Here is an 18,141-nt window from a genome sequence, read left to right as displayed (position 1 = left end):
GGATGTTCCTGACTGGCTATTCATCCATTCAGCCATTTTATTTTCCTGTTGTTGCCACCCATTTAGTCCATACTAGTAGCTAGCAGCAGCTTTCACCCTACAATCTCAAAAACATGAGGATAAAGGTCCCGCTTAAATGGTGTTTTTTATTTTTGTTATTGAGGAATTTTTAAAAACTTTGTCCTTAATGTGCATAAAAAACAGGCAACATAGTATGACAGGAACGACACCCACACACACATCAGTAACACATTCAAACAGCGTATACAGCAATGTTACAGTCTCTTTGCTCTTTGGGAATTTTAAACTGCCAGTTTTAAAACATTAGTACTGAAAAAGAACGAGCGTAGTCTAATCATTTCTTAACATATGAACTAAATTAAAACGAACATACAAAAATACTCCAACGATTTTTACCCAATGGTACAAAATGTAGGCAAATATAAAATAGCACAATGAACTAGTTTACAGTCTTGCCAAAGTATTTGTGGAGGTATAAAAGACCCAAATTGAACGAATTGCCCCCCATCAGGAATGATGATTTCTTCTATAAACACTATAATTTTAAATTTATGTTGCTACATACATTGTTCCTACTTGTAAATGTGCATCGTCTTTATCCAAAATACAGATTACATTGTATCAAGGTGAAATATAACAATATACCAAACCTGTCCTATTATAAGAATTTATCAGGACTGACTAAATAAATAAATACAAATTGCTGATTAATTTCACTACTATTGCTGAAAAATCTTGCATAATGCAGGCGTGAATGAACACTGAAGGTCGATACGGCAGTCTTGGAAAAATTTGACGAGTACACGAGAAATACAGTATGTTTTTTTTTTCCCTAACATAAAAGAGAGAAGAAGAAAATTAATTGATTTGCAGACTTGCTCTAATGGAGCCCTCCTTTATATCTACTAATAATTGTCTGTCTTTCCTAAATGGGGTTTTTAATGTGTACTATTAGCCCACGATTCACACCGTCGTTACTGGGGGGGAACATTGATTTTCAGTGTGGGTGGTCAAAGGCCGTTTTAATAAGCCGCACGGCACCACGAAGAGTTAGGAAGGACATAAAGAAAACAAAGCACATGTTGTTGTTGTTGTTTTTTATGATCCATTCTTTGTCCTGTCTGTGGTTGAGATAAGTCCGATAACGTCTTCCCTACCTCACCTCGCTGCACCGATAGCACTTCATATCAATCTTGGGGTTTCATTTAAAAAATACAAAATAAATAAAAAATCCACATCTCTTCTTCTTACTCTTCTTAAATCTTGTCACCCTGATAGACTCCATGCACATAGAGGACATGGAGGCGGTCCAGAAGCTGCAGGACGCCCTGCACGAAGCCCTGCAGGACTACGAGAGCGGCCAGCACCCGGAGGACCCGCGGCGGGCGGGAAAACTGCTCATGACCCTGCCACTGCTGCGGCAGACGGCCACCAAGGCCGTGCAGCACTTTTATAGCATCAAGGTGCAGGGCAAGGTGCCCATGCACAAACTGTTCCTGGAGATGCTGGAGGCCAAGGTCTGATTCTTGGAGCTGCTTTTAGTGCTGCACACTCAGACTTTTTTGGAAGGAAGATTTCTGGGGGTGCTCGGGATTGAGGGGGGGGGGGACACCTCAGCACGCAGACTGGCTGACCTCCTTCCTTCCTCCCCTCCTTCTGCAACACTGGGACGCCATCTTAAAAAAAATAAAAGGAAGAAAAAAAAAAAAGAACCAGAGCAAACTTGGTTATTAATATAAATATAAGAATGATGAAGAATAATTTAAAATATATAAGAAATACTATGTACAGTAATAATTTCTTTTGTGAATTGTTGTTGCTCATGCTCCCAGATGCCCCCTCAGCATCTTCAGAAAAATAGATGCCAGTAACAAGAAAAATGATTTTGCTCATTGAAATCATTCTGACGACAGCAGAGGTGTCAACAACAACAACACTCACTGTGTTTGTCTGGGACATGTACAATATATATTTATTACTAGGAGACTGAGTGTACAGTTTAAAGTCTGTTGATACTGGTGGCCATTTTCTCTCACCCTCCGCCTGCAGGGAGGGGAGGGAGGGAAAGAAAAAAAAAAGAACTGCTTAAAATGTGAACTGTTAACAGTTCAAATGTCCTCGGGACATAACAGTACAGTACCTCTCAAGAATAGTTTTGATCTGACGTGTCTCAGAATGGAAGGCTTGTTTAACCAAACTAGCATAGGCAGTTACACTAGTAGGTAGTCTTCTTCTGTAGTGACTCAGCAATAAACGACGGTGTGGGAACCTTCATCTTTCGTGTGCTACCATTCGATTGCTGTTGCCCCAAGGCCGCGCCCGCTCACTTAGTCCCGTTCAACGGTTAGCACGTGCGGCGGTCCCCCCCCCACCCTCCTCCTCGTGTCAGCCGCCGAGCCCCGAACGCGTCCTTTACAAACCCGTGAAAAATGGGCCGAGCTAACCGAAGTCCGTAGGTGAAAGCCGATCGTCGGTATCGAAGGCTTTCTGCAGAGTGGCGCCGGTCCAGGAGATTCCCGTGTTCAAACAATCAGAGGCCCATATGTCAGAGTGCTCTATTTTGGAACCCTTTAAGCTCGTGGCAGAGTCATCCCACTCACTGAGGAGCAAGGTGGCCAGCATCTGCTCTCACCATCGTAGACACCTCCTGTCTTTAAATAGCCGCGTCGGCATTTATAGAGGCCGGACCGCACCAAGGTAAACGGCAGGTGCAGAGGCACTTCGCACCAGGTTTATATTTAAGCTCGCACGAGGTCGTCGTCTGCGTGACGGCGGGCACGTGGGCCGCTGTTTGACCCCCGCCGTCGACACGGCCGAGCGAGGGCGGGATGGCCGAGCTATGCAAGAAACAAAGTGTCGGCATACGCCCGAGGGTAACAGCCAGCCAACAATGTGCCACTACAAGGTGTGAACCCTGCTGGGAGAAGGAGATCTGAGGCTCCCTTTAGTTTCACGTCCGTCACGCCATCCGTGATCTCCAGTCCTGTCCAGTCCAGCTCAATTGTGCGCGTTTATACTCCTGAAGGTTTTTTTTTTTTGTTACGTGATAAACGGGCGGCGCTGTCACCAAAATACGATACTGTGATCAAAGGAGTAGAGGCGGCCACCGTCGAGCTCGCGATAGCGATGGCCAGCAATTTTCCAGGTTTCACAGTACCAGGCCCTCCTTGCCAATCGACCCCACCCCCACCCCTTCCCCACCAAGTCCATTGTAGCGTAACACTGTAAGTCCAAGCGCTGTTGTGAAATACAACAAGGACCACTTCTGGATGATATCGTCACAAAATTTCTATTGCTAATAAATAACATCCTGAATCCCTCTCGTCAATCACATATAATCTGTTTTAAGAAGATTAAGAAATGTATTTACTTTGCTCCACTGTCAAGAAACCTGTGGTCATTTAAATAAAACTGCATTATACAGGAAATGTTTTTTTTTTTTTTTAAAGAAATCCTTTGTAGTGGATAATGATTACCAAACAAAAAAGGTTCCCTTTTTATTTATTTTTGCCCACCTTGTAATGCAGCACTGTTTAACGTCAAAATGTCTTACAGTACGAGCTAAGTGTGTAAATATATCAGCCTTCATTGCAGTAGGTTGCCGAAGTACCATTGAAAATAAAAGTATGCAGCGTCCTGCTGACTACTACCTCATTATCATATGTCAATATTTCTCTGACTCAGCACCCTTTGATCATCTTTACATGTCTGTGACCTAACCTGAGCCATCCATGTTTTTCTTTTTGTTTTTTGTTTTGATTTTTTAATCTTCCCTCAGCGCTCCTGCCAAATATATTTGGAACTGTAATTGATGACCGTCCCATTCATTGTTCACTGATCTGTTTGTAAAGGTAACGCATGCTTCACGTTGACTCACATAACTTTACCGTCAACCCCCCCTACACTTACCTCCCCCCCTTATCCATGGTGGTTACAAAGCGGGTACGTGTGTTTCTTTTGTTCCCGTTTCCTTTGAACAGTGTATCACAATTGGTCTCTCAGTGATGGACTCCAGACAGGGGGGGACAGGTGACTTACTCCCCCCCCCACTTCTCCTGCGTTACCGAGTATTTATGGTGTGAAATATATCATTTGCAATGGTGTACATTTGTTATCTCTGGTCATTCAGTCGCCAGTTTCTGTATCCATTCTGATTTTCAGTAAGGTAAGGGATCAATGAATTAAATATTCCCTGAAATCTGTGATTCTTTTTTTCCCCTATTTTAACTTTTTTATTCAAACAATGCACTTTTCCACGTAACATTATCAAATATGACAGCTAGCTGTCCCGAAGATTTTACGAGTCGGCGCGAAAAGTAAATCACTAGGATAAGTAGACAGGTGTAAATGAATTATTAATTTTGTTGCAAAGCATGAGGCGCGAGGTTATGGATTGTGTTCACTCATTTGTACTTTAATAATATAAGTCAGATGTTGGTAAATTTTAAGTGAATTTGCATTAAAAAAAATGTTGAATGATACATCTTGGTCCAAGGAAAACTTCAATTGTAGTGATTTGTGGGAGAAAAAAAAAAACAAATCAAGACCAAAATTACAAGAACATGACCTAGTCTGATCAAGGGGGAAAAATATTAAAAAATTAATAAAAGTGGTATTTTAACAAGAAAAGGCAAAATGCACTCCAGGAACCGCTTTTCTTTTTTCTATAAACTTGACCTATTAACATATTACACACACACATTTAAAAACATAAAAAAAAGACTGATTATTTAATTTTGATCTTGTCAAACGTGTGCTCTAGTCAACTTTGAGGAGATTCTTAACTGTGTGCACCTTTATATGTATATATATATATATATATATATATATATATATATATATATGTGTGTGTGTGTTTATATACATATATGTATGAATGTTTGCGTGTGTATACATAAATATATATCTGTGTGTATACATATATATATATATCTATATATGTGTGTATGTATTTATAAATATATATATATATATATATATATGTATATATATATATATGTATATATATATATATATATATATATATCTCACGCACACATCCATCCATGCTGCATTTCAGGTGTTTTCACCGCGACCCGGAGAGTCATCAAGGCCGCGTTGCCATTCTTCTTTTGGTCCGCCAATCAAGCAAAGAAAGGTGAGGAGGCGGGTGGGGGCAGCCGATATCTCATCCGTCCCCCGGAGACCAGACACCGGTGGCGGTAAGTGGCACAAGTGGCTTTCATCGCCTCCACACTATGGCCGTCGAGCATCGCGAATGCATCCGTCACAGGAAACAGACCCGCAAACGTGTTCGCTGTGATGATGGCGGGGATGATGGGGAACGGAGCTGGGGCCGTATTATTCCAGGAAGCTGATATTCCAGGGAGTTCAAGTATTCCCTTCTCTATATAATTATATGAGCCAATTTCCCTTTTTGAAATAATGTCTCGCTAGCCAATTAATTGAAATAATCCCCGACATGGAAACATCATCAGGGATAGTGTAGTTGAGGGATGAAGGCAAAGACAATGAAAGGAAGGAACCTGTTTGTGACGTGAGGCAAAAAGGTGCAGTATACTAATATATATATAAAGTAATGACACAAACATTTTTTTCGTTTACTTTAAAAGACACCTACAGTATATTCCTTTGTGCCCGTTCTCACTTGTTGTCAAGGAAGGGGAGACCATCAGATAACAATTTCGCGGAAAGAAAAAGATTGTGTGCTGACTTCCGGATTTTTCTTTGTCCCTCCCAATTGAAGGTTACTGTAAAACTGACATACAATAACAATAATAAATGGAATTAATTGAATTGTCAAAACAGTCAACCAAACCAAATAATGTAATTGAAGGAAAGTCACCTGGTTTAATACTACTGTACATTGTGAAACAACATAGATGGGTTAACAGAAATTAGCATAGCTGTTCCTCTAATTATAACCCTTCAAACAGCTGTGACATTAACCCTCTCTGGACCAAATGAAATTCTGCAGAGAAAAAAAATCTGATAGTTTCAGAAAATAATACTCTGGACTTAAAATTTGCAACCCCTGCCCGGAAAGCGTTAACACACACACACACACACACACACACACACACACACACACACACACACACACACACACATATAGCAGCAGTAACACATTTTAACAGTGCATGCAATAATGCTCACAAGCATACGGGTTATTTTCATATTCGGGTAAGTTTATTAATAACAGCAAAGACATGGGCCACTGAATTTCATTTTTAAAATGGAATCAATTTTAATGATATGCGGCACGGTGGGGCAGCTGTAGAGGGTTGGCCTCACACTTCTGTTGTCTGGGGTTCAAATCCCGGCATCCCCCTGTGCGGAGTTTGCATGTTCTCCCTCGTGCTTGCGTGGGTTTTCTCCGGGCCTTCCGGTTTCCATCTGCCCTGTGATTGACTGGCAACCAGTTCAGGGTGTACCCCACCTCCTGGCCGATGACAGCTGGGATAGGCTCCAGTGCTCCCACGACTGTCTCCTCTTCTTCTTCTTGTTAATTCCGCTACATCTCATCCAGTCGACCTCGTTGCTGCCTGGCATGTTGTGGCACAACTTGGTACTACACCGAAGGCCGGGAACTCTAAATTCAGACATGCCAGATCCCATAAAACCCCAATAATTGCCTGAAATACAAAAACATGATATTGGCCCCAGATCAAGGAAAGGCGTGGCAGTCGTCCAAGCACATTCTGTCGAGACTTACGTTCCGGGGCACCTCGTCGAAATGCGCGCCCCCGCTCGCCGAGCTCCGGCTGCCGCGTCGCTTAAGTGTCTTTCATTATTCCCTAAGCAACGCTGATGATACTGAGGGAAAGGATTACACGTCAGGGTGAGTGATTGGCTTTGAACACAGCCGCTGCACACTCTTTGGTATCAAGACCATGCTCAAATTACACTTCGCTTGAAAACGGAGCGCGCCGAGGCCCAAGAGAGCTGCTGGCACATAAACCACAACTGAGACACCTCTTTCTTTCTTTCTTTCTTTCTTTCTTTCTCTCTCTCTCTTTCAAACAACTGTTCCCTTTTTTTGAGGTGCAGACCCTCCTTTGTATTTTCTATTTATTGCTCCATTTGTGAAATTGGAGGCCCAGGCCTGACAAAGCTGTTACCTTTCAATAATATCAGTTTTTTCAGACATTACATCACATAGCTGACAAAGGACATTATTACGTTATTTCCGTGCGTTGTAAAAGAATATCCTTCTGAAGAGATACTACACGGTCAATATTTACTGTAATAATTTTCTCCTAGTGCGGTGAAATTCCCCTCAGCGCAGCCGATGAGCTCTCGCAACACTTTATTGTGTCACGGCACAGTGGTTGGGAATCACTGCTCGCTGTATGAAAATATCATTTAACCCAAACCGATTTCCCTGGATGAGAAACGATCTGTACTAACGTTTTAGTGTTGTTTATGCCATAATTTTTGTTGTTGTTGTTTTTTTTTTTCAGCTTCAAAATGCTAACCTTATATGGTCTCAAAGGGGACATTTTTAAAGACGACGTCATTACAGGTACATTCGCAGTTTTAAAGCTGCAAAAGATTTTTTTTTTCTGGTTATGTGCAAATGCAGTCATATTAGCGAAAATTGTCTGGCTCTATGTGCCCTGCGATTGGCTGGCAACCAGTTCAGGGTGTACCCCGCCTCCTCCCCGTTGACAGCTGGGATAAGCTCCAGCGCTCCCCGCGACCCTTGTAAGGATAAGCGGCTAAGACACTGGATGGATGGATAAATGCAAACAAAGCAGTTTTGAATGAGACGGGAGAAAAAGCAGTCGGTGTTCTGAATCTTTACAAAGCAGTGTGAACAACATTTGACCTGTTGTGCATTACAAACCTTTTTTTTTTGTCTTTGTAAAATAATTTTTCCATTTAATTATTTTCTTTGCTTTATTGTGGTCACATATGAGCTGGGCCCAATCCGAATTGACTAAAGGTGACTCAAACACAAACGACAAAAACATTCAGTCTTATATTCACACATGGACATTTTAAAGGAGGACTTTGCCGAAAAAAATGGGAATGGGAGCACACATTAAAAGTTAGTAGATGAGGGTTCAGTGTTTCTTTTCATGCCACAATTATCCACAGATTTCACCTCGAAACATCTCTAAATTGGAAACTATTATCAAAATTCTTCTCTCGCTCAGACATTCCAATGAATCCGGCTGGAAAACTGACAGCCAATCAGCGTTTGCCACATCTGCAGTGCTTCCTGTTCTGACCCCAAAGCTTGTGGATACAGTTTCACCGAACACAGAACGTCCACTATCTGGCCTTTTGTGAAAAATAATTACAAACAAAAATAATTTTAATTAATTAATTAATAATTATATTAACAATAATAATTAAATTACCCCACAGGAGGTTAAAGAATGACAACTTTGGGTGCGTTATCTCATTGTTGTTACAGATGTCAGCATCTTGGTCTAGCACCGAAGAATGGTCTGGAATGCTAAGCCTCGGTGAGGTCACGGGGGCGGGGTCAAGGACGTTTCTTCCGGGTCTGGCTGTGAAAGCTGGCACACATCCAGATATTGCATGGATTTCAAAAATGTTCTTTATTTTCTCTTCTTTTTTAAATTAATGTCCAAAATATACGTAATAATAATGCACTTGATGTTTGTGGTTGCTTTCCGATATCATTTGTAAAGCGACTCTGTGGTCACCCTGTTGAAATGATTTCCGCCGTGTTACTGCTGACCAGCTGTACCTGGTGCATCTCGCAGGTCTGACTCCGCCCACAGCTTCCTGCGGCCGATCGATAGGCCGTCAAAGTGCTTCGCAGGCGCAGCGACTGCAGGCCATCTGAGATTTCGCCGTCTCATTGTCCGTCTTCACTGTTTTAAGTGCATTTATCAGGTTACGCGGCGGCTCTCCTCCGCGCTAATGCACAGCTGAGCCGACTGTCCTGACCGAAAAACCTCACGGTACACACAAGCGGACCTTTGTCCTGCTCTGCTCGGGAACTTTTGGCTGACTCTTACGGGGGACAATCTAAAATAGATGATTTAAAAGAAAAGAATAAACGGAGTCAGCGGCATTAGCCGTCCTCGTTTGAGCTTAAAAACACAAGGACAATTAAGGCCTCGGAGAGACAAATGCACCAGCGGCGGCGGCAAAGACTCTGCAATCTTGTTGAGAAATTGCTGCATTTAGGCCAAAAGTGTGTTTCCGCTGGCTGGAACGGCGTATGTATAGAAGCTGCGAGGTAATAAACAATAAAGCCACACTGGCTAACTGTGCGGCGAGGGTTTTTGTCCCTCGCTTTGAGATTTATTTGCTGCTCTGTATCTTTATCTGCGGGATGAAGCTGTGAGGGAGCTGAAATATTTCCAACTATCTCCAGAATGTATCTACCTCCGACCATTGAGAGGACTATAGTGGGAGGTGTGCGTAGTTGTGAATGCGTGCGTGTGTGTTTTGAGGAGGGGGGTCTTCTCTCACTGTTTTATTGCCTCTGCCATGTATTTACACGTTCTTATGGGCTTTTCCAATTTAAACACTGCTTTAGAAATAATGAAGGGAGATAAGGGACACTGATAAGCGCGGGATACGTCTATCAAATGGAGAAAAAGCCGCACGGGCTCATTGCAGCGTTATTACCGAGGACTGAGGCACCGCCTTGAACTCCATTATTAGGGTATTGCAGCTATCTGATGTTTGAGGACATTTGATGCTAGGAGTTTTTATTACTGTCTAAAGTGCAGTTGTAGTCGCAAGCACTTACCGTCATGGATGTGAAGATCGGAGAATAAATTTCACTGGTGTCTTTGAAATGAATTTTGCACACCCACACTTGGGTTTTACAAAAAAAAAAATGTTGAAAGTTTGGGTTTCTGAAATCCTCATATTTCAGAATTTCAGGCAAAGCTCTCGGAAGACATTTAATTACATATCATTAATAATGGAATGGGCTCAAAAGAAGAAAATGTCTCCTGGAGTAGCCCAGTCAGAGTCCTGATCTCAAACCAAATGAGATGCCTTGGCATGAGCTCAAGCGCTCAATCCACACCAAACATTCCAGGAATATTGCTGAACTAGACAAATGGTATGAAATGCCAGATTGTGCTGGTCTGATCTGATCTGCTGCTACATGCGAATGTTTGGTCGAGCTGGATCAGCCATCAAATCCAAATGTTGGTACGGTATTCGTTCAAATAAACTATATTTGCCCGGTGTTATGACTTGGATAAAAAGCAGATCACGTTTTATGACAAATATATACAGAGGTCCGAGTAATCCCAAAGGGTTCACTTATTATACTTCTGACAATGGCAGTCATAAATATTATACTTATATACAGGCACAAAGCTTGGTATGTATTGTATCATGGACAGGTCATAAACGGGATAAAGACCCGAAACACACATCTGAAATAAGCCCAAATTACCAAAGAACAATACATCAGACTATTCTGAATTGGCTTTTGCTGAACCCAGATCTAAACCCTATTGAACATCTGCCAAAAAACATGAAATATGCATTGTAGAGAATTATTCGGTTGCAGTGATGATCGAGAGTTTTTTTTACAATAAAACATTATGTTCCGAGGTCCTGGGTTCGATCCCGGCCCTGCCTGTGTGGAGTTTGCATGTTCTCCTCCTCCCTGCATGGGTTTCCTCCGGGCACTCCAGTTTCCTCCCACATCCCAAAAACATGCAACATTAATTGGATACTCTAAATTGCCCCTAGGTGTGATTGTGAGTGCGGCTCTTTGTCTCCATGTGCCCTGCGATTGGCTGGCAACCAGTTCAAGGTGTACCCCGCCTCCTGCCCGTTGACAGCTGGGATAGGCTCCAGAGCTCCCCGTGACACTTGTGAGGATAAGTGGGTAAGGAAATGGATGGATGGATATTATGTTCAGGGTATCCCAATTTTTGTCCAGATCAGTTTGATTTTTTTTAAAGTAGTTCTTTTGCTACACCAAGCTATTTATGATCATTTTATTTATTTATCATGGTTTCTTTTTGGTGACCATTATGCTGTATATGTTTCGATTGTGATATGTTCAAATTATGTCCATTATTTATAATATCATAACTGTTTTCTTAATCAATTGGCTGAAAATGTTTTATGTGTGTATTTATTTATTCATTAATCGATGTACTGTATATGACTGGATACCAAAGACAAGATCATTCATTCATTCATTTGTCATTGTTATACTCACAACCACACCAACGAATGTTTTATCAAAGCTGGTGATGTGTGAAAGCAAAGCAACAGCAAAGCAAATTCATTTGTATAGCGCATTTCATACACGAGGTAACTCAATGTGCTTTACATGATTAAGGGCATTTGAAAACAAAGGGATAAAACATTTAAAACAGGACGAAAACAATAAAAATGACCAACAAAATATTTTAAAAAAGACAATTAAAACCGCATACAGTGCAAGTAATATGATGAAATAGTGGATATATTCTAAAAAGCATGAGAAAAAACAAGAGTTTTCAACCTGGATTTAAAAACATTCACACTTGGGGCTGACCTCACCTTTGTTGTGTGCAGCAATCCCTAAATGCTGCTTCACCATGTTTGCTTGGGACTCGGCGCTCCACTATTTAACCTGAGTGGGTCGATCTCAGAGCTCTACTGGGTTTGTTTACCGGAAGCATTTCTTTCATGTATTCAGGACCTTAATCATTTCATGATGTATAGACCAGTAGCAGAACTTTAAAATTTATTCTAAAGCTGACTGGAAGCCACCGCAAGGATCTTAGGATTGGAGTTAGATGCTCTGACTGCTTTGTTGTGGTTTTGTTTTGAAATAGCATCTCGCTTCCGCATAACACACTGCACCGAAGTAAAAGGCAAGCAAGATTTTAAAGCAATTTTCTGCAAAAATGGAATTACCGATACCTGCCAAGGTCAGTTTTTTTCTTTAGTTCATTTTTGGTTTTAGGGCAAGTTTTTCCCGTCACATGTTCATGTTAGGTTCTCGTTTCCACCTGTTGTTGTCCCTCGTGTCAACCAATCAGCTCCCTTCGACCATTTGTGTCTTGTCCAGGTGTTGCTCGTGAGCTCGCCACCCAGCTTGTATTTAGTTCTGTTGGTTGATGTTGCTGGAGTCACGTATCTCGTCATGTTACCTTGGTGAGTTTATGTGTTTTCTGGCACTTTCTTAATTTAGTGGTAAGAATTTTCAGTTAACCTTGCTCGCCTATTTTTTTGTGTCTGAATAAAAGCTGTTTTCACAATCCTGCAATTCCTGCTTCGCCTCCTTCCATTTATGTCCGCTAAAGTTTTGCCTCAACAGGGTAACAAAAATTGAATTACATTTCTTAAGAAACCAGGGCACATTAAAAAAAAAAAAGATAGACATTTAAAAAATATCTTTCCAGAAGAGTTTAATGAGAATTATAGCTTGCTATATTTTCAGTTGCCTAAAATAAAAACTGGACTAATAAGCACTTTTAAAACCGTCATATCGGTGCGGCTGTTGAATGTTGTGAATGTCTTCCAGACTGATGACTGGTGAAACCTTCATGCCAGGATTTTATCAGGGCCCAAAGGTGCTAGGAGGAAATGGTCTGGCTCAACTCCGGAGGGACGCCGCAGATGGGCTTGACCTTTTGCGGCGTGTCAAGCAAAGGTTAGAAATCTCCACTGGCCTTAAAACAAATGTACTTGTTCGCCATAATGGATGAGCCCCCCGCCTCTTATAGCTAAGGCCGGTCTCTGCGGGGCCCCGGGAGAATTCCTTCCCATGGAATTGTCTACGTGCACGCACATGAGACATTTGAGTAGATGTGAAATTCGGTTAAGTGTTTATTTTGAAAGTTTGTTTTTTTTTTAGTCGTCGCTCTCCGTGATAACATATGGATTGTTATTTTGCCAGTCAGAATTCGACTGTACTGATATATGCGGTTATATTTTCAGTATCTGATCAGCCCCCAAAGACCGCTTGAGGGACATCAAAAATCCCTTATCCTTTTCCCAGATATATTTCACAACTCTCATAAATATTTGCAAGAGGTTCTGTCTGTCGCAAGCCTACAGACATATTGTGCGTCATATAACACACACACACCCGCGCGTGCTCATAATTTACACATTTGTATTCATATACACTTGATTGTGTATTTAAAATATGACTCGTAAAGTGTGATGTATTGAAATAGACGCATCGCATGTGATTCCTGGATGAAATTTTCGTATAGATCAAATGCTTTAGTGTCCCTTCACTCTTCTGCGCGTGGGGGGGGGGAATCCTTGACCGTGCAGGTAATTTACAGTGTTATGAGATGAGTGCAAAACATGCTGTAAATAAATAAGAGCCTACCCATTTGGTTTTAGGACAGGGGGAGGTTAGACACTCCCACAGCAGCCCCCCCAACCCTGCACCGCACCTCATCGCTGCCCTTTTGAAAGTGCGGCATCCCTTGGCTGAGCGCATGTGTATATCATCCAGAGGAGGCGAGCGCAAATGGGGCAGCGAGCGACACTATGCAGTCCATTTGCTAATTTCAATATGGTGTCCGTCTGTGTGGCTTTGGCCTTGGGCACGGGCGCAGCCCCACGCCAAGCCCCCACCGCCCGTCCCTCTGTCGTCGTCCGCCGCTCCCCCATTGGCAAGCCTGCGTGGCGTCCCTTTTGACCTTGCTCTCAATCACAAACGCGCACGCTCCTACCGACTGCATAAGAAAGCACATACGCCATTCTCATGTCCGCAGTGTTAACGGAAAATCCAGTCAGTCCCACAAATGTGTTGACATTTCGCCATATATTTTTTTCTCATTTGCATTCCTAACATTAAAGCATCTGTGTTTTATAAGGAGTTGCATCCAAAACACTTTCTTTACCTCAGCACAAGATCACAGGAGACACTTTCATGCCGTCGTCAGTGAGCAGTCACATGGTGCGTTATAAATCCCAATAAATACAGCGTGCGTCTGTAACGCTTCTGCGGTATATTTACAGGGCGCTGGCAACAACGACATACTTTTGAATTGCGGTGATTTGCTTCATAACGCTGCACGCTGATGTGGCAATGATCGTTCCCCAGCTGCACGGAACAATCGTAAATTGAGTGTGTTTTCACACTAATATGGCTCCTCTTTTGGCACACGTCCGCCCTGATGCGGGTCTTCTTTTGGGGGAGCCGTGAGCAAAAATGAAATCACGAAAAAAAACATTTTTATTCCCATGTTGGGCCTTCGGGAGGAACTTTGCCTTATCTGTTGGCCTAAACACGATCTGAAAAGGTGCCCTGGAACTGACCCACATTTACAACCTGAATGATATATTCGTTTATTACCAACAATCTATTCTCTTTATTTCGCAGGATTTCTCTTGGCTGCTCTGCTTTTGTATTTTTTTTTTTTTTTTGATCCAATCAGATTTCAGCCTATGGTGCCAGGTCAATGTAATTTGCCCATGTGCTGGCCCATGTAACTGAATCTATAGAGTATTCAGTGGTTAGCAAAAGCGTGTTGCTGCCTAGGGCACAGCAAAAAAAAATCAACGTGGTGGAGGTTGTGGGGGTGGTGAGGGGGGTCATTTAATGTCCAGCAAAACCCAGTTGGATGCCCCCTGTAGAGGCAGTCCTGGCCCATATCGGTCATATCACAAACTGCCATCCCCCCGCGCCCCATCTTGCGCACCACTGACTATATTAGCAACAGTATTCCTTCACATTTCAAATTTGCACCACAGGGCCAATGGCTGGATCCGCGCAGGGCGCCTAAGCCACGCCTACTTGCTGTTGTTAGGCACCCCAAGCTACCGATCATAATGGCAGACGCAGTGCGGCCGAAACATGTTATGAGCGATTCATTAGACCGAATTCCCGATAGTATTTCTGTTTCATTTATGCCCATGGTATCAGAAATGTCAGAGTGTACAGAAAGGCCTTTACTTTCAACAAGGATATTTTCATAATGTCAAAGTTTCTGCAACGTGTTGGCTGGTTGGTGTTTGTTGTGTACTCCCATATTATTGCTTTGATTCAAAGTCTACAAGGGCTCAAACGCCATAACTTTTCTCACGTGCCGTGTGAGCAGAGCTGCACGTCTGCCACAGCAGTGGAATAAACCCAGAGGGTCCAAAATCAAACCAGTGCGGATGAGTGAAGTCGCTGCAGCTCGACCAACAGAAAGGAGGAGTAGAAAACCGATTCTTTGTCAGACCCATATGAACTACAGGTTAAAATAATGAATAATAGTGAAAATAATGGGATGGTCTTTGTCAGTTTGTAAAGCAAGTCCTTTGTCACATTCCAGGAGATGTTCATCATCATTTTTATACTTTATAGTTGTTACTCCGACTAATTGAATAACTTACCTTGGAACAGACAGCTTTGTGCTGATTCATCTTCAATACGTTCAGCTGGTCGTGAGGTCGGCCACAAGCCTTAAAGTGCCACTGTTATGAAATGCATGATTTTTAGTATGTTATTAAAGAAAAAATGGCAGCCGATATGGACCCATGCGTTTTTTTCACCACAAAACATGATTTTGGCGTATACCGCTTTTTGTTACTCCCCCCATGAAAATCCTTTCGAGATTTGTTTTCGAGAAGAAGCAGGAAGTAACGTACATGGCAGGACCGCCCTCAAGTGGACTTGTTTGTTTCGATTAGTTTTACCTCCGGGAAGGTAGCTCGTTGTTCCTTCGTGTTTGCCAAAATGCTGGCTCGTTGCATTGCTGGACAATGCTTGAACATTCAGGAGGATGGATTTACCCTTCATAAGTTTGAAGAGACGTGAAAAATGGATTGCACGGGTGCAAAGGACGAGAGCTTTGTGGGTTCCAAATGACAAGTAGGTGTGTATACAGCTACTAAAAAAAATAATAGTTTGGGGTGGACCACGTAATCTGTCTTTCATGGTAAAAGATCCACGCACGTATGACAGGGGTGCTAAATGTTTCAATGTGCGCGTCGGACACCTTCCGCGTTGGGCTCGCCAGCGAAGGCTGCTGCATCGTGCCTCGCGGACGAGCGCGGCTTCAGTCAGGCTGGCTCATACATACTCTCTGGGAGTCTGTCACCGCCGTGGCACTATGTATGAGCCAGCCTGGCCGAAGCCGTGCTTGTCCGTGAGGCACGATGCTTCGGCGCTGCATCTGCCGGTCGCGGCTTCGGCCGGGGTGGCTCATCATTCGGGCCGCTTTCCGGTCTTATCATCTCTCGCTGGTAAGTACGGAACATACTGTCATACTGTCGGGGAGTCTGTTGTTAGTTAGAAGTGATCCGCATATAATATAGGAGGATAGTAGGGGCCACAGCGCGTTTTCAATGACGACTGTCCAGGGTGACGTCACGGACAGTAAATGCAGGCAATATGGTGACCACTTGGACGTCGAATGAGACTTTGGGCACGGATGACGCGCTCTCTGCTCATATTTATTTTTTCATATGAACATTGAAGTCAATAATTTTATGTATTTTTCATTTCACTATTTTAGAATGTTTATAGGGATGACACTTGACCTTTAATCCACCGTTTGCATTTATCTAAAATACGCTTCGAGGTGGGACAGCACACCAGATACCCTCCCAGTAATCTCTGTGGATAGCTCTGATCTCCATTACACGTTCCCCAGCCACATCGAAGCACCATATTTCCGAATCGGATATAAACAGGACTACACAGAAAATGACGCTGACTGATTGGTCAAAAGAGAGCTGTCAATCATTCTCCGGGATCCCTGTATTATCCGCCCCGCAACACCGTCAGCATATTTCCGTCATTTGATTGGTGATTCAGAGCAAAACATGCTCCAGACAACTTTGAGGAGTAAACCAATCTCTGTAACTATCTGCACATGCTAACACATTTTATAATCAGCATCTCTTGAGTTTGAAGTATTTTCTTTACATAGATTGTACTAAGAGCCATATTAATTTGAGTTCATCCTCGGAATCCAAATGCATGGCCGGTGCCCCATCAAGTAAAAGTGTCTCTGTTTTGACCTGTGCTGTTTTGTTTTTGTTTTGTTTTTTCTTGGCTTATGAATTGTGATTAAAACATCTCCCAATAAATGTTTTCTCACAGTTGTGCGTTGTGCCTCTTTCCACTGCCCTCTGCCCGTTCACTTGTGACGGTGTTGGAGCAGAAGCGGAGGAAATAGCCCACAATCCTCTGTGTATTATTGTAATTAGATTTCCCAGGATAGCTCAATTAAGTCATCCTTGCTCCGGGGGACCCGTCAGTTTGTGGTTCTCTCACAGGGTGTGCGCTCTGTTAAGTACAGGCAAAGGAGCACAAATGGACATTCAGACTCGGGAAGTTCAAAGGAGTGACACTTGAAAGGCGGTACATGTTTCGCTCAATGTCTTTTTCCTTTGTGCAGAAAGCCAGAAGGCAGAAAAGACGGAATCCTCGAGGCAGATGCTGCTGAGGAACGAAGCCCTGTAATCTCACGTCATTTCATGTATATTCTAATGTGAAGAGCTCCACCTATGGACCACCTGTTAAACTACAATGACACACAAAACCATCTCCCACTGAAGTCAGTGATAAAGGTGCACGCTTCTCTTGAACTGGGGGAAGGGTTGGTAGGCGTGTCTCAGGCTCAAGCTCCCATGCTCAGGGACACTTCAGCAGTGGTCAGAAAGCAGATTTTCCTTTCAGAACTCGAGCCTTGAGTTCTAAAAGCAAGGTCCTTAATTCCATCGTCCGTTCTATGGTTATCATCACAATTTCTTCCGTGCTAAGTCAAGGCCGAGGGGTCAAATCCTTTCATGTGGCCTAGTTAAGGAAAGCAATCAATAGAGCCATGTGGTGCTTTTGAGACTCTCCGTTTCACCTTCCACAAAGTGGAGAATTTCATCTGAACTTCATATTCGTTGTATGAAGTCGATGTTACGCATATTGGTCGAAATGGGAAAATATGTGAGCTTGCTGACAGTGCAGACAATGTTTGCACATATGAGCACATGGTGGACCTGAACCTGGCAACATGGTTAGCAAGCAGACGCTGTACATTTAAACTCATTAAAATTTTAGAATCATTTTTATTATTTTGGTTAATATTTCACTATGACATGATGAGAGCTACAACATTGTTTTTTTCGAAGAGACAAAGTTCTGGTCACAATGTCACTGAAACATCGTAGCTGTGCGGTTACTCCGTAATGACAGGAGGGACAGAAATTTCT

At 42.7% G+C, this 18,141-nt stretch overlaps 1 protein-coding gene and 3 long non-coding RNA genes across 16 annotated transcripts in view; 3 read left to right on the top strand and 1 right to left on the bottom strand.

The window, feature by feature from the left end:
* The window catches only part of esrrb (estrogen-related receptor beta), a 141,470-nt gene extending 137,407 nt beyond the window's left edge, over positions 1-4,063 (top strand). For all 12 annotated transcript variants that reach the window (XM_061843320.1, XM_061843319.1, XM_061843322.1 and 9 more), the window contains one exon: positions 1,300-4,063. In XM_061843320.1, the coding sequence (XP_061699304.1) occupies positions 1,300-1,544 (245 nt within the window). In that variant the 3' untranslated portion in view covers positions 1,545-4,063. The remainder of the gene's footprint in view (positions 1-1,299) is intronic.
* A 2,146-nt stretch (positions 4,064-6,209) lies between these two features.
* Positions 6,210-11,656, bottom strand: LOC133512906 (uncharacterized). Its single transcript, XR_009798338.1, has 3 exons — positions 11,533-11,656; positions 6,737-6,837; positions 6,210-6,656 (listed from the first exon to the last, which is right to left on the bottom strand). It is a non-coding gene; the product is annotated as an uncharacterized LOC133512906 (long non-coding RNA).
* Positions 6,725-8,615, top strand: LOC133512907 (uncharacterized). The gene is made up of 3 exons (XR_009798339.1): positions 6,725-6,862; positions 7,485-7,546; positions 8,447-8,615. It is a non-coding gene; the product is annotated as an uncharacterized LOC133512907 (long non-coding RNA).
* A 149-nt stretch (positions 11,657-11,805) lies between the features above and the next one.
* The window catches only part of LOC133512905 (uncharacterized), a 54,671-nt gene continuing 48,335 nt past the window's right edge, over positions 11,806-18,141 (top strand). For both annotated transcript variants that reach the window (XR_009798337.1, XR_009798336.1), the window contains exons 1-4: positions 11,806-11,906; positions 12,018-12,132; positions 12,503-12,631; positions 17,334-17,505. This is a non-coding gene — a long non-coding RNA (uncharacterized LOC133512905). The remainder of the gene's footprint in view (positions 11,907-12,017; positions 12,133-12,502; positions 12,632-17,333; positions 17,506-18,141) is intronic.

This window comes from Syngnathoides biaculeatus, chromosome 15 (assembly GCF_019802595.1).
Source record: "Syngnathoides biaculeatus isolate LvHL_M chromosome 15, ASM1980259v1, whole genome shotgun sequence".
In the NCBI taxonomy this organism is placed as follows: Eukaryota; Metazoa; Chordata; class Actinopteri; order Syngnathiformes; family Syngnathidae; genus Syngnathoides; species Syngnathoides biaculeatus.
The sequence above is the reverse complement of the archived record's forward strand: the minus strand, read 5'-3'. Positions and strand labels throughout refer to the sequence as shown.